A 17,010-nucleotide genomic window follows, 5' to 3' on the forward strand; every position below is an offset into this window, starting at 1 on the left:
CAGCCCTTTTTTTTTACACAAAGACGCACAATAATAATATATTTTTAATTGGACTGATTGATTCATGTTGAGGGAACTGTAATCTGTGAAAGAGGATGACATCAGCATATAGCCTACACCCAGACTAACTTTCGGGAAATACCGCCCTCTGTCGGATTCGCCAGGCAGCTGTCAGCAAAACCAAAACGCCTTCAAGCAATCACGGCAGTCCGGGGCAGACATTCAGAAAATGCACGTTGAAGGATCGGGAGATCCCTGCAAAGATCACCCCGCGAAACAGGTGCCCTGTGCATGAGCTTCGCGGACCCACCACCTTCAACCGAATCGTCTTCGTTTTCTCGGAGGAATCACTTTCCTCTCATCTACCTGGGAGCCATGGAGTGCTGAGGCTGTTGGCTGCAAAGCTGAGCATTCGGATCTAGCCCCCCAGCGGAGTATCTGACCCGTCCGTTCCTGCCTGAGCAGAATGCGCCCTGGTGTCTGATGTTTTATTTTACTCCAGCGATGATTCCCGAACACCAGAATCATGTTGTCACTACTATTGAAACCATTCCTCCCGAGACCATCACTGCATCGCCCACACTCCTGCAAAGGATAAAGAAAGTATTTAACAGGTAGGCTATGAGACGTGTTCCTTTGAATATTCCAGCGTTATGCTTTAATGATATCTGTGTAAGGAACAGGTGGCGAATTTATCGTTTCTGTCCTGCAATCCAAGATGCACTTTGGTGTCTGTGCGTCTGGGGGATTCATTAGAATTCATTTGAAAATGACCACTTTACGCAAGTTTAGGATGCAGGGCACGTTTATCAAAACGTCATCTTTAATCTACCGAAACACAACAGTGGGACAATATCTGGTAGTGTATTTCATTTTAAGACCACTGAAACTGTATTTTAGAATATTTCCGGCGCAGTTAATGTTGTTGAAACTGAACTTGTGATATAATTTGTCGTATGCACAATGGCCACTTTCGTATGCACACTTTCGTTTGACATCCCAATTTTTTGCCTATCCCCTTTCACTCCGAGCTGTCGGCTAGTTACGGGTAATGCGGATAATAATACATTGTTACAGATTAAAGTAATTGTATAATATTGCGATGTGGCACTGTGATAGGGTATAGAAAGGATGTCTCTGTTCGACGGTGCAATTATCGTATTCTACAGCAATTCTAGACGATGCTTAAATAATCCCATATTCCATGTCATCTATCTAATTTTCATGATCTAATCTCCAGACTGCTGCGTTAAATGAGACATGCAGACTATAGACTATAGCTAGACTAATTATTATTGTGTGGTAGCCTAGCTTTTTAACATAACTTAAATATATATTGTTGCGATAGACGAAGACGCGTCTTTTTCTATGGAAGATGCCTTTTAATGCCTTAATGATATGCTACCGAAGATCAAAGAATGTCCTGATTTGGTGGCTAGATTACACACTCCTGTCTTCATTGTTTCCATAAACTAAGAGGTCCTGATTTTGCCCGTGACTTGAGAGCGCTTACAAGCAGGCGCAGCCTACTTTCATTTGTTGTTGAAATATATTATTGAAAATAATAATAATAATGATAATAAACTTTCCTTTGTATTGTCAATACAGGACATATTCAGTAGCACGAGTTACAGCCTTGGTGCACGTAAACCCAACATTAGCTTGATCACATTCTGCTGCTGAACTGTCGAAAGAATGAACATGGAGAAATTCGCTGTGGCTTTGAAATAATATATTTAAAAATGGATTTGGCAAAATGATAATTGTTGCATTCACACCGCAGGCTTTTGCAGGTTGAATTGCATTGTGGTGATGGGGGAGAGGATGATGAGATTGTAGAGACGGAGCGGTGAAAAGACTCGCCAAAGCAATACACACCACGCCTCTTTTGTCTCTTGGTGTGTGTCCCTTTCAATCACGAGTTCGCTTTGTGGTCCCTTGGGTGTGACTTCAAGCATACATAAACCATATCAACTAACTATATGACAACCTGTTGGGCGGTTTCCGTAAATTCACGGCAGACTAATTTTTGACGTCAGGTTAATTCCACACAGTTCAACGTATAATTGACACCTTGAGCTATATGAAGCATTTATGCAAGTCGTGTGCGTCTGCATTGTTTTGATTGCAGATTACTTAGGGAAGATATGGTTGACAGTTTTAATAATTGAAATGTAGTAAAGCGGATAGCATTTAAAAAAAAAAATTATAACAAAATAATCGCTCCTGTTATATCTTGAATCCTGCACGAGCTGATGTGTTTTATGCAGAGAAACGGATACTGATTTGTGTGTGGGTGTTTGCGCATGCATGTCTGTGTGTGCATACATGCATATGTGCATCTGTGTGTGTATGCATGCATACATGTGTGTATTCGTGTGTGTGCATGTTTGTTCATGTCTATGTGTGTGCATGCATTCGTGTGTGTGAGAGTGTGTGTGAGCGTGAACTCCGTGGTTGTTTGTGTGTGTGTGAGCGTGAGCTCCATGGTTGTGTGTGTGTGTGTGTGTGTGAGCGTGAGCTCCATGGTTGTGTGTGTGTGTGTGAGCGTGAGCTCCATGGTTGTGTGTGTGTGTGTGTGTGAGCGTGAGCTCCATGGTTGTGTGTGTGTGTGTGAGTGTGAGCTCTGTGGTTGTGTGTGTGTGTGTGTGTTGTGTATGTGTGAGGGTGAGCTCTGTGGTTGTGTGAGTGAGTGTGTGTGTGTGTGTGTGTGTGAGAGAGAGAGCGTGGTTGTGTGGTATTTGGGGCCACACAGACTAGGCGCTGAAAGCCGCACTGCTTACGCAGACGTGGAAGGAGACAGCTGGCAGTCCGCGCTCCGGCTTTCTGCCATCTGCTGCCCCCTTTATCCCCAGAACAATGCCCCGCGAGGTATAATCTCGGGCTGGCCCGGATCGGGTGGCCCACTGGGAAGTTTCGACAGCCATTATTGTTGCGGAATGAGTGGGCTCAACCTTCCTTGTTTGAGAGCGAGGTCTTTTTTTGTCATTGGAACAGTTCCTAAGTGCAACCCTGGGGAGCTACTTCAGGATTACATGCCCCGTCTGAGGTAACTGTACATTTCTGCCCGGAGAGAAGAATACTGTGCGTTCTGGCTACAGCCAGGAACGCATGTATACAACACCAGATGTTCCTTTTCTTTGGAAAAAGTAGCAGACGCAGCGAAGAATCCACAGCAGCTTCAAAACAGAGAAATATCAGCCAGTATTCATGAGATTCATTCTGCTGTGTGAGCGAGTGCCGGGTGTTTTCCGCAGTCCACACATAGATGTGTCTTGTCATTTGAGGAAAGCGGGTTGCCAGGATGTCTGAAGCCATTGGGTCATACTGGGGCTCCAGCACTGTTTCTCTGGCATTCTTATATTGGGGGCCAGAGACTGCACAGTGCCCCCTCTGTTCCACCGTGCCTTGGACGAGAAAGACTGTGACTTCCCTTAGGTTATGCCCATGACATTTTTTTTTCTGTCAAACAGATGGAGGAAAGAAAGTGCCAAGTGCCATATTATATTGTGATAGGACACCAGACGGGAATTTTCACTGAAATCTGAAAATAGCGCATGTATAATTAACTAGTGAGTGCATGTGTGTGTGTATGTGTGTGTGTGTGTGTGTGCCAGCCTTTGTATGTGTGTGCACTGACATTCCGTGTATTTCATACACTTCTACTTGAATAGAATACATGCAACATATAATATATAATGCATACAATTCATATTGTAGCCATTTGTGGAATTTGTCACAACATTAGCGCTGGAGGTAAGAGCTTTGCTCATTCGTAAGAGCAGTTGTCTAGCAGTCGCAAGGTCGCTGGTTCGATCCCCCTCCCTGCGTGTGTCGAAGTGTTCCTGAGCAAGATACGAAACTCCCAATAACTCCTGATGACAAGCTGGTCGGTGCCTTACATGGCAGCCTGTTGCTGTTGGCGTGAATGTGTGAATGAGAGGCTTCAATTGTGATGCGCTTTGGATAAATGCACTCCATTTTCTCTTCCTAATTAACATTGAGAAAAATGTTACCTTTGATAAAAATCAGTGATAATCATGAATAGTGTTTTGAGACTTCATGGAACTCTTGCAACCAACTTAGAACAAGTTAAACCTCTTGACCAGAGAGCTGGAAAAGCTTTTTCTAATCTGTTAGATAAGGAGCAGTTGTTCCAGTTGTAATGCAGTTCTGTGGTCCAGGGGTTTAAACTTGAGGTTTCAACTCCTGTATTGGCTGCAAGGGGTTTGTTTCTCATGGCATTGAACATCTTTGGTAATCCTCATGATGGAATTGTTTATAGGTTTTACCATAGATTACTCAATCGTTTATTTATTGTAAGCGTTTCTCATAAGCAACAGCTGGCAAAGTAGCAAACTTTATTCTGTGACTATTATTGTTTCATCTTGAAGAATGGGAGCTATTACTCCGATTATTGGTTGGTACTACTGAACAATATGTTGTGTCTTAACTGATTATTTTTTAACAGCAGTAAATTGTGAAATATGTGTATATAGTTTATGGACAACAATGACTGTAAAGGAATTTCTCCAAAGAATGAAACCAGTCTTTTAAAGGGTCATCACATTTTTCCTCGGGACACAAATTAATCTGCCGATACCGGAACAAGTACATTGTTTAATGGTTAACAGAGGCCACATCCAGCTCACTGAAGCTTTCTTCCTGAGTCATCTTGCAAAGTATTTTTTTTTTGCCCCCTTTTGACTTTTAAGATGTATGACTCAGTCTTTTCCGTGGCCATAAAACTGGACCATCACTGTAATGACCTTACTTAAAATACCGGATGGACAGAAGCTGTTCTCTCACAGTCTTACACTGGATCCTTCATATCCTCTCTGCATGCGTGTATGTCAGGTACATTCTGCACTGGATAAAAGCTATTTCTGCTTTCAGCTCTTAAATGCAGATAAGGTGAACGTTGTACGGGGAAGTCAACCATTAAGATGTCCAGTCCAGGATAGTGTCGTTTCTGAAAATGGCTTGTTTTACAGGCCCGTGGGTGTCTCACAAAGATAAGTTGTTCACATTTGCCATGATGGAACATTAAGTATGTTGGACAGTTTCCCGTTTTCATCGTCTGAGGAACTGAATGGATAGATTTTGGAAGAGAACTCTTCCTGGGTTTCTTGTTAGCTGAACTCAAAGAAAAAAAGAATGCATCATTGGATTTAGCCTACTTAATACAATGATGTACAGTGGTTCTGTGGTTGCACACAATATTATTAAGCATGTTATTTCAATTGATTATGTACTTGTACAAGCACTTAATCAGTTGAAGTCACATATACTTAATAATATTGCGTGCAACCACTGCCCAAATTGTATTAAGTAAATCCAACTATTTCTTTGTGGGTGTGATAAGAGCATTACAAGGGGAAATATTTTCAAGATATACAGTTTGTAGATTGGTTTAAAACCTAGGAACTTTTATTGCTGAAATTAGGTTGTTTTAGTTCCAAAATAGTGCACAGCATGGAGAGAGTGACACAACTGATATATTAGAATCGATTCCAGTGAACATCTATTGCAGTCAAATAATTGAATTAGAATTTAATCACAGAGTCTTACTCGTCCCTTCCTGGTATAGCCAGCTAACTATTCAACGTTTGCATCAGGTAAGTGAAACGTCATAATCGCTCCTCTTATAAACGCATGCTGCCTCGGCTCTTTTAGCGAACCATTATTAGCATTAGCGGATTCTTCTGCCAGGCAACAGGGAAATAATGCCTGGAATTTAGGGGGCTCATTGAGAAGAAGTGTAGGCCGGGAGCAGGGCTGCGCCATTGTGCTGGGGCATCCAAGCCATTCACCAGGCCAGGAAAACTTCCTGGGTCTCGCTGCGCAACTTTGTCCCAGTTTTCTTCCAGCACCGCGGCTGTCCTCCGCCCACATTTGAAAAGCGGGGTTGAACGCCTGGGTGTGAAACGAGTGAATTCTCCTGTGGTTTAGGTAAAGGTTCTTATCGCATGGGCTGGGCGGTAAGGCACGACGCGCATTTCTGATGAGGCGGCGACTAACAGCGCACGCGAAAAGAACAGTAGAGAAAGCCTCATAAATCACACAGGGCGCACGTGAACCGTGACGATTATCCCTGACATGTTGAGTAAAAAAAAAAAAAAAAAAAGTACAATTACTTTTACAAATCCTGACATTTTACAGTCGCAATTATTTTCAAAATGAATTTGCTGGCGAGCATTTACATTCTTGTTTTGTTGGCATTTATACAATTTTAAAAGGTCCCTCTTTTGTATTGTAAGGTGCTGTCACTGTTACATACAGAGTAGTAATACAATGAACCTTTGTCGTACCCTGATGAGGCCATTTAGTGCTGGTTAACGATTAAACATTATTCATAATAATAATTTAATAAAACGCTTGGTTAACCGGAGTATGCAACCTTCATTTCTTTAAAAGTTAAGGTAAAAGGTACTTATAACTTAAGCTTATAGTAAAATGGCAGTTGGAGTTTAACCATGGAAAAAACGTTTAATGGCTTTATAACTAGGACTCTTACATTTTTTGTTTTTGTAACCTATTGAAATCTGTCTTTGTTGCTGAATACAAAGCAATGTAAATTAGCTTAGATTAAGGTGTGGTTCACATAAAGATAGGCAATGAAGCACAAACCAATTATTGTGCTTAGTAAATGAATTTGACTCAATAACTTCCACCATCAGCAAGGTCAACCACTAATCATCTGTTACTGGTAAACATTCACATGTAATTTGCAGCCTATTCCGAGTATTGATGAATAAAGAAAGTCTTTCTGAGCTGAACTCCTGCCTATTGGCTGCACCCTACTTTCTCGGTCCATTCACTCAGGCTGTGCCTGCATACTGTACATCAGGGCTGCACAACAAGGGCAGATCCATTTCAGGATTTTGTGCCAACTTCTGCTCTTATTTATTGAATTAGCTCCATCGTAGAGGTGGAAAGACCAGGGGTCAGAAGGCAAAAGTCCTTCCACCAATGAACTCTGCCAGCTGATTTCACTGATTAGTTCTACCTCCTGGAGGATGAACTGTGCCAATTAGCAAATCCAGACGCTTGGAATTAAATACTGGCAATGACTTTCCGAACCTGGGCTTTCCACCTCTGCTCAGTTGTAGCTTGATCTGAACTTTGTATAAACAGCAGGTACGGCTGCAGATTGCAAGTGTACCCTAAAGATTGTACTGTACTCAAGTGCTGCAGTGAGCCAGCGAAGTTTATAGAGCTGTCAGAAAAGGAAAACGAAGGTAATTGGTTGGAACAAAAAACCAGCGAGCAGACCCGCCCTCCGGGTCTGGAGCAACCCTGCTCCGCTGTCCCTTTAACCCCATTAATCAAGTTTTGTGTTCGGATTTAAGATGGCAGTATTTTATCTGTAATCTGTGTTTGTTCAGGGGTGGAGAAATGCGTACAGTACATCAAACAGTTGATGATATTGTAAGCAGAATTGTTTCCTTTGGTAGAAAGCTTCATTTTAACATAGTACAAACTCATATTTTGGTAACACGAGTAATTTGTTTTGTTAATTATTCAAATCCACAACATCTGTGTTATTGGAAATGTATTCGATGAGTAATTTCATTAACAATGAGTGCAAGAACGTGTGCATTACAAAAATAAAATTTGCTTTATATGCAAATACCAAGCTGCTATCTTCGGTCTCCCTGCAGAGCAACTAATTTTGTGTAAAGTCCTTATCTGCAGGGCAGAAAACTGTGTATTCATAACAATTGTTTTCCAGATTTCCGGAATATATGCAGCTTCTTTCACAATCTCAGTGCTTTACAGAGCGGGCATGAAGCTTGTCTGAGCCACCAGCGACGTATAGACCCACAAAGTTTACCCCAGCTTTGGGGCCATTCAGACATAAAGAATGTTTGTGGATCCCAAAATTCCCACCACCCCTCCCGACCCCCTGCTGGATTATCATTTCCCCTGAAGGTCACGCAGCAAGGGCAGTGTGTTACCCAGAAAAATTATGGCATGCAAATTTTTGATTGCAGCTTCAATCCTGATTGCATTACCCAGTGCAAATTCAGATCATGCTAGACTCCTTCCCGGGAATATATGCATAATCAAGAACCAGACTCACTGATCCGATGGCTTACTGAGGGTGATTTCTTGGCTTGACTGGTCTCTGAAAACCCATCGGTTTATTGTACAGCAGTAAAGAAGAAAAATGAAAATGCTTTGGTGAGTTCTACAAATGTTGTTGAAATTACCCTGCACTGGAATAGCATGTTTAGCCCTGCTTTATCTGTGTGGTCTGTAGGTACTGAGAATGAACAGGAGCGATACAGATCACTGATACGACATATTTTTGTGATTACAGCAATGGCCAAGAATAATAATGCATCCATCCGTGATATATCATGGGAGAGTTATTGCACAACATTCAAAAATGATTTCGCTACATATGCCCGAAGGGTGCAGGGTGCCACCTGGCCATAAAGCATTCTCACCGAAAACGGGGTGTAAATAAGAAACTGTCACGGGAGTATATTATCAGTATGAGCAGAGGGTTTGCCGTTCCCCGGCGACAGCCAGCTATTATCACGGTGACCTAACCTGCTCTGGCCTTGGGTTGTCACTGATTAGGGCTGTGAAGAGTGGGCAAGCTAGTCACACAACCTTCTGCTCTGCTATGCAAGGAGATGGTCAAGTTTACCATGCAACAGGCAACAGGACCTGGTACTGTAAGTGAATACAGACAGAAATTACTGTTCAAAATGTTACCTTGGAAATTCAATGACACTGTGAAACCCAGTGAAAGTGTTTGGTTGAGCCATAAACTAACCAGTCTCATAGACCCTAAGGCCCAATAACATTCCAATCACTTATTTTATCCGTCTTGCCGTTCCTTGTCTCCTTGCTGCTGGACTGACCAGGAAATCGGTCTACCATATGTAAAATGGTAAATGGTTGGCATTTATATAGCACCTTTATCCAAAGTGCTGTACGATTGATGCTTCTTATTCACCCATTCATACACAAACTCACACACCGACGGCAACTGGCTGCCATGCAAGGAGCCGACTAGCTCGTCAGGAGCATTTGAGGGTTAGATGTCTTGCTCAGGGACACTTCGACACAGCCCGGGCGGGGGATCGGACCGGCAACCCTCCGACTGCCAGAAGACTGTTCTTACTGCCTGAGCCATATTGCCCCCATGTAAGCACATTTGCACCCCTTAAATGCTCCTTGAAGGAGCTACTGTAGGAGCGTGGATCTGGGAGATCCCAGGAGGATTCTTGAGCAAGGAAGCATGAGTGCGTCCTTTTTTCAGAACATGTGACATACTGTAATGAGCAGTATCCAACTCTGCCCATCTGCCCCATCCGTACCATAGCGTAGCCATCTGACATGGCTTCAAACTGATGCTTGAAAGAGCATCCTGGCCTAATAAACGTTTCCTTGATTCCTCCTAGCTCGCCTCCTTCCCTCGCTTCATTTCCTTGCCTCCTCCGATGCATGGAGCTAGGAGCATGGAAAGCAGGCAAGAAAGGGAAGCAAGGAGATAAAGTTAAGAGATTGGAAAGAACCTTTGGTGTGTGTTTACCACCTTTAGCACTTTTCTTGGAGGGCTTTTCCCCCCAGATATTGTAACAGGTATTACACAGTTTAAATATGTATGTTAAATATAATTGCAATGAGGCAAAACTGATCTGATCTTTCTTTCAGAGCCTATTGCCATATCCTGATAAAATAATGAAGGAACCAAACTGAGGCTTAGTGTGCATTGTCTCATCATAGAGATGGTCAACACGCAGAGAGACCATCATCATTAACCTGTTCTGTTTCTTTGTGCCTCAGCATCTAATTGGCATAGATACGCCATGTGTTCTACAGTAGTTGTTGGACATCTAGACCGGACCGGATATTGCCTTCTAGAGTAGGCAATCCCACTGTGTTTATATGTTAATACCAGTGATTAGGCCTTGTGAATAGCTCTGACACTAAGATAATTGGTTAATGTCTGGCATCAGTTAACAACACTAATGACACCAAATTGTGCTTATTTCTAACAGTCTGAAGCCTGTGCTTCATTCTGCTTTTAGTACTCATTCCTGCACTGTTAAGAAGCATTCTTCAAGCAACATATTTGTGCCTAGCCCAGGTAACATTTGATGAAGTGTTTTACATCTTGCTTTTCCGTATGTTCCAAAGCAGGTTGTTTTTTAATGGAGCTCAGGATAGGACATTTTGTCGATTCAAGATATGACTCCCTGTCTACTGGCAGCATTCCTGTCTCTGATGTCTAGTTGCTTAGAGATAATGGAAATATTACACCGGGAAGGTGGCATTTTCACGTCTTGTAGAAATGTTGTTGAGATAAATCTGAAAAATAATATTGGCAGGATATTTGATGCTGGCTTTCCCCAATGTTTGTAGCCTGGTTATATTCATAGTCTGGGTAGTAGTGGGGTCTGTGAGGCTGACTCGATTAAAGATTAGAAGGAGAGCGAGAGAACATTATCGCAGCTTTAGCTTTAATTAAAATGCCTGGATCACTTGCTCCTTTCCTGCTGTGGAAATCACACGCTATTACTGATGCAGGCAAACTTCCCTGCAAAGAGCTTGGGTCTTGTCTGGGTCTTTTTGACCTCACCCAATGTAAAATACAAATATCCTTATGAAGGTACCCTCAAAAGGGGGGATAAAACTACTACTTGCACAGATCCTGTAGCAGTGGTTTGGCAATAAGGATCAACTCATTGTCAGTGATGTGGATAGACACATTTACAGCGTGTGTTGTAAAAGGTGCCTTACATATGAACATCTTTAGATTCAATGATTTACATTCTGTAGCTACCAGAACAACAATGACAAGGAGGAAACATACAATGGGAAGTTTCCATAGTGATAAATGGACCCTACCGAGACCGTATTTTTACACTCAGTTAAACACTACAATATCTGTTCCATAACATTACATTGTAAGTAGGTTGATGACAGATTACACAAGTTGTAATTTAAATCATATGAAGCGAAATGCTTTCGACAGTGGTTGGGACATCATGGCAAATGAGGATGAGTTTGAGGAGGCGTTGCAGGCTAGCAAGGGTGCTGCGATGCTGGTGGGTATAAAGATTACCTATTGATGTAAATTAAATTAAATTCCTTTAAATAGAATAGAACAAAATTGTATTAAAAAAAAATAGCAATACCATGTTGAATAACAGCTAAAAGTAGCCTACACAAGTTTATTGTGTAACCAGCCAATCCATCAGTGTTCTCTGAACCAGTGTGGACAGTTTTGGTCATTTTCCAGGCGTAAGTGAATTAATCACTCAATCAAATGTTATTTATGAAGTGCATTTTTACAAAACACAATGCACTTCACAGCTGTACCCTGGCCTAAACCCCCATAAAGCAAGCTGAAGGCAGCATTGGCAGGGCTGGCTGGCACATAGGAATAATCCTTGGGAAGAAGCAGTCTCAGCGGTGGGAGCCTATCGTCCTGGCTGGCTCGGAGCGTGGGTTCACAGGGGACAAGCATAGCCAAGTCAATTTCCAGTCTGCCTAATCAGTTTGAGACTGGTTGGATGGAGGCATCTAGCAGCCAGAACAGTGGCGACCTTTAGGATGTTCATAACTTCCGCTGCCATTAAGGGGAGGAATGTGGAATTTGGATGGTTGTACAGATGTCCCAGGATGGCAGGGAGCCAGATTTTAGTCGGACAGAGAATCCATGCTCTTGTTCTTCACAGGGCAGAGAAAGAGCAGGAAGCATTTTCACAGAACCAGGGCATTGACGAGTGGGTGGGGGACAAGCCTCCACATTGTCTACTCTCCACTGTGTCTTCCTCTTTTAACAGATTTCTAAGCATCTTAGTGGACTTAATGCTTAATCTAGATGAGAAAGAAATACATAATGTGATTCTTGAAAAATGTGCTGCATCAATTCTCCAACTACAATTGGTTGTTTGAATGTTCTAGTTGTTCGAGAGTTAGGGCATGGACTGGCAGAGTTTTAGTTAGGCTTGTGCATGTCTGTTTCCCTTGCTGTACAGGTCCGTGGTGCCTTATACAGACGCTCCCAGAATGCCTTTGGTGCTTGACGTCTCCTGAGCTGTGATTTGTAACAGAAACAAAATTTTTACCCACTGAGGAAGCAGAAGGATGACATGGCTCTCTCATGTCTTTCTTTCTTCTTCGACACCGTGGGGACGAGCAGCCAGTTTCGACACGCAGGGAGAGCGAGCAGATGGCTTCCGGGTGATTCCGCCCGGTCTCCTTGGGGACCTGCGTGATTTGGGCTGTCCCCGCTGAACGCCGCCTGGGCCCCTCACCCGTGATGGATTGGGACGCTGTCGACGAATGTGCGGGTTGAGTCCTTACCGGCTGTATCTAATTAGCTTGGCGCGGTCCCCTTAAACTGTGCGATTATTCTCACATGATTAGCTTTCTCTTAGCCTGGCGCTCTCGATAAAGTGACTCCCCGCACCTCTCTCCGGCTAATGAGGTCGGGTCTTAACGAAGTAGGTCAGTGTCTCGGAGCAGCCAGAATGGGCGCGCACCATTCCCTGGGAAACAGAGCGAAAATAGCTCTCTCAGGAACAGCGAGAGAGAGAGAGAGAGAGAGAGAGAGAGAGAGAATAAGAGGAGTGAGAATGAAGGTGGGAGAGAAGAGAGAATGAGAGGAGAGAGACTGAGTGAGAGGGTGGGAGAGAAAGAGAGAGGGAATGAGAGAAAGAGCAGTACATTATCTTCACTGCCGTCCTCATCTCAATAAGGACTTGTTCCATCGAAGCTTCCCCACACAGAGTTAATGAATAGTGGTGTTTGTGAAGAAGTGATTCCCCCCAAAACACTCCCGCTCTCCTCCAAGGGTCCTGAATGCAGGAAGGGGAGAACAAAGAGGGATTCTGTGGCCGATGTGATGAGATCACACATTGGATGCACTATCTCTGTCCGAACTGGTTATTACAGTGCTGTGGTTTCTGCAGGGTTTGAGCTGAAGCATGAGAGTTTAAATCAGTCAGTCAGTCATTCAGTCAAGAGACAGACTCACGAAAAGAAAAAAAACAGAAGTCTACTTATTGAATGAACATAGTGTAATCAACATCATCATCATCTTCATCATCTCCACAGTCACCTTTGTTACACATTGTTAACACTGAAAGGGGCCCATAACATTTTTAAGATGTAAATGATAATTATATCATGTTTTATCTTTCTGAAATTTCAACCCTCGCTCGCAACCTGTACTTTGAAATTCATGTTATCATTACATGAACTAGTATTATTATTTGATTCTGGTTCAGATGGAAGTGGGCTGTTCAGTTGAATCCAATGCATTCACATTGACACTAATGTGGGTATTCTTGCTAGGCACTGTCCCTGTTAACCAAATGGCCATAGTCGGTATATATGTATGAGGAAGGCTTGGAGGCTAAGCCTTCCTTAATTCATAAAAAATTGGTATGAGTATTGATTGACGAATGGGCGCTTGGGTTTGGCAGAAGAGTCAAGAAGAAGTGTTGCACATCCATATGCAAATGAGATAAATGACATAGTCTATAGAGGCTATAGTTGGCGGGTGTACCTGGTGGCTCTTCTTTTGTGGTATTTTCTTGAAGCATTCTCATCTGGTTTGTCCTTGTGGTATTTTATGGATCCTATGGATGTACATGGTCTCTGTGGTTCAGAGGAACCTCCCTCTCTTCCTGTCAATATCACCAACTGTACCCCAGCGGTGGTCAGGGTTCAACAGCAGGTGACTTTAAAGAAATAAGTACAAGTGTCTTAATGAAAGAGCCACTGGGTAACTGTGTGTGACCTACAGTATGAGGTGTGGATTCTATTTAATTCCATTTTATTGTTTTATGTGAATTGCAGTTTGAATTTGATGTATTATCCACCAATGCAGTTGAACTGAACAACGGTACAATGGCCCCACACCTGGGGCCACGTCTAGATCCAAAACCATCACACCCCGCTTAGACTTCGTGATTGGACGAAGGAACACCATCCTATTAATAATTAACATGAAAAGGCTCTTATAGTTCTGTATGCATTTGCTACCTTGACAGCACATAGCATTGAGTCCGACAGATGCTTGTAAGTGCCCGGTGAAGTAAGTAATATCGATCGAATATCGCAGCGCGGTCCAAATGGACCTTGACGGGTATATTTTCTTGTCTTTATTCAGTCACTTTTGCTTGTACTGTAGGTATGTACGCGAGGCGGCCGATTCTTCGCGGTCAGCGCATTGCTTGTTGTCAAAGCACTTCTCTGTACGTTTGTCTCGCAGGTCGATGTCGGAGGTCGTTTCTGTTTGAGAGCTGGCGTGTCTGCATTCATTAGTGTAAAAAGCAGAATAAGGGGGGAGGGCATACGGACCACCAGATGAAGATTGACTATCTCAAATGCTCTCCCGTTGGTAGCTGCTCAGCTGCCGATGTCTTCAAAACGGTACGCACCTTCCATTAGCACCAACGGCACTGCATGTGTCCTTTTAATGAGCCATTACAGACTCAAGCTGGATTATGAACCATGACATATTCAGCCGTTTGTCAACTGCGTGTATCTACGATATCTCAGGAGCGCTTAGCCTTCCTGAGTTTGAAGTATAAGCCAGGTTCCTTATAATTCTCCTGAGAAAATACTGTATATAGTTCCTGAATTAGGGTGTGAAGGTGGATTGCAAAAATAAAAAAGTTTTTCTTTTTACCCTGCACGATACTGCCCACATTGCAATTGTAACTTATGAAAAAGTGATTTTGGAGGCCACCACTGGGGACAGAAGTATAGACAGTGATATGCACAGCAGCTCACCGTGCTGAAAAAAACAGATCAAGCTAGGTTTTGAAACAGGTGTTAGATGGTTGACCAGCTACCAGCTCAGAAAAGCTACCAGCACTGGACAGTTTGACCAGCTCTTACCCAGGTAGACCAGCTTTATGACTAGCTTGGCCATGCTGGTTGACCAGCTCATACCCAGCTAGACCAGCTTTATGACTAGCGTGGCCATGCTGGTTGACCAGCTCATACCCAGCTAGACTAGCTTGACCAGCTCAATTTCAAAGCTGGCATAGCTGGATTTTACAGCAGGGCGGAGCGCGTGTGGATTAAATAAGCATCTTCTCCTAAAGCTGGGGAGAAGATGAAGGGGTCTCCTTGAGGCTGACGCAGCACAGGGCCGGCACCGTCTGACAGGAGCAGGGAGAGTTGCAGCAGGGGAGCGATGCTGTTAAGACTGATCTTCAGCCGCTCTGGCTGGAGGATACCGAGCCAGGAGCAGGCTAATCGCGTTACGCTGACAATGGAAGGGGAATATGGAGGGGCCTTTAGTATGGAGAGCGGCGGAGAGGACCACTCTAAAATCTTACTCCGCAAGGACGAACGAGACGAGAATGCTTCAAGAAAAACGTGGAGCGTTGTTATGGGAAATTGTAAATCTAGACAGAAGTTGCTGTTTATGCTAAAGGCATCCAATGTGTTTCTATGAGAAAATATAATCAAGGGAAAATTGCTTGGCTTGACATACAGTGCCTTTGTTGATCGACCTTGTAAAGGCTTTTGAGTTGATGTAGGCTGTTCTTTGTACAGCTAACAATACACATTCAACAGGTTTGCCCTTCAGGTGCCATGTTTGTGGGATTAAAACATCCACATTTCTGAAAGATGCATCAAGATATTATTAAGGACTAAAATAATTAAAAACCATTTAGGTCAATTTATGTGAGTTGAATGTCAGTACCGTTTCATTTTATTTTAACTGAAACAAACATTAGTGAAGCACTAAATGTACGACCTGTAATCAATTAACGTAATAAAATAATTATTTTCTTTCAGTATTCCATAAATAATGAGTATTTTCTATGCCTAATTGTTTACCATTGTTACACTAGTTTGCTTGAGCAAAGAAGAGGCATTACCAACCAGACTGGTATTGCTGTTTGCATGATTGCAGTAGCCTTCAGTGTATGGACTTTTGAAGAAACAGTCCTTTCTTATGATGGAAGAATATGCCTTTCTGTTGAATATAGTACCGAACATTGCCAGCAATGGAAAAAGTCATATTTTGAATTATAATTTTAATGTTTGAATAGTAAATGCAATGTAACTGTAAAACAAACTGCAAACTGTAAAGCAATGAGCAGTCCTTTAGGTGTGTGGAAAGATTTTTTACATTTGAAAATGGTTATTAAATTATTGATATGCTCACAGGGACCATTCAGTGTGGCCTTTCAGTAGGCCAAAGTGTAGTAGTGTAATGGTTAGGGAACAGGGCAACAAAGGTTGTGGGTTTAACTGCTGCTGAGGAGATTCCCTTCAGCGAGGCACTTAACCCGAACCGCTTGAGTAAAAAGAATCCAACAGAATAAGCGGATTGTATTGTATGCAAAAAATTGCATACAATACATACATGTTAGCTGCACTGTCGAGCACTGAAAAGTATCTGAATCCAAAACAATTGCATATTTGACCCAGGTCTGCTTGTATGTGCACAATGTGGTGCTGTGGGATCTTCTTGCGCACAAGAGTCTCAGAATATCAAGAGGGAAGTGCATTAACAAATGACAACAATTGGTTTATTCAAGATAGGCCTTTAGTATGGAGTATACAAGTTTATTCATTTGGCAGGAAGTGGAACTGAAGTCTGGACAACAAGCCAGCTTCAAAACTTGTTTACTGCATGGCTGTGGAGAGCAGGCCAGCTTCAGAACTTGTTTACTGTGTGGCTGTGTGTGCCCAACTGGATGGGAGGACATGTTTGCAGCACTCATGGGAACAGTTTGCCTTGGCAGATGCTGTGCTGTTGGTTTTTAATGGTGACAGATTCTTTTGTTGGGTGACAGATTAAAACCCCTTGTTTACTGTCCCTTTCTTTAGGGACGCACTGCTGTTTTACTGTGACAGTCGATGCTGGTTGATGTCTCTCTCTTACCCAAGGAACGCAGGCGTGTAGATGCGGAAAGATAAAAGTGACAAACAGGATAAGGTTTTTATACCAGAAAACAATTATCTATTTGTTTTTAGTTTTTTTTTTGCGGTGGGTGGATGGTT

The 17,010-nt window shown here is 42.8% G+C and overlaps 1 protein-coding gene across 1 annotated transcript in view; it reads left to right on the forward strand.

Annotated features, from left to right (window-relative positions):
* The first annotated feature begins 206 nt into the window (after positions 1–206).
* Positions 207–17,010, forward strand: part of slc35f1 (solute carrier family 35 member F1) — a 69,215-nt gene continuing 52,411 nt past the window's right edge. The window contains exon 1 of the mRNA XM_061243678.1: positions 207–614. Within this exon, the coding sequence (XP_061099662.1) occupies positions 484–614 (131 nt within the window). The 5' untranslated portion in view covers positions 207–483. The remainder of the gene's footprint in view (positions 615–17,010) is intronic.

The sequence above is a fragment of the Conger conger genome, chromosome 5 (assembly GCF_963514075.1).
Source record: "Conger conger chromosome 5, fConCon1.1, whole genome shotgun sequence".
NCBI lineage: Eukaryota > Metazoa > Chordata > Actinopteri > Anguilliformes > Congridae > Conger > Conger conger.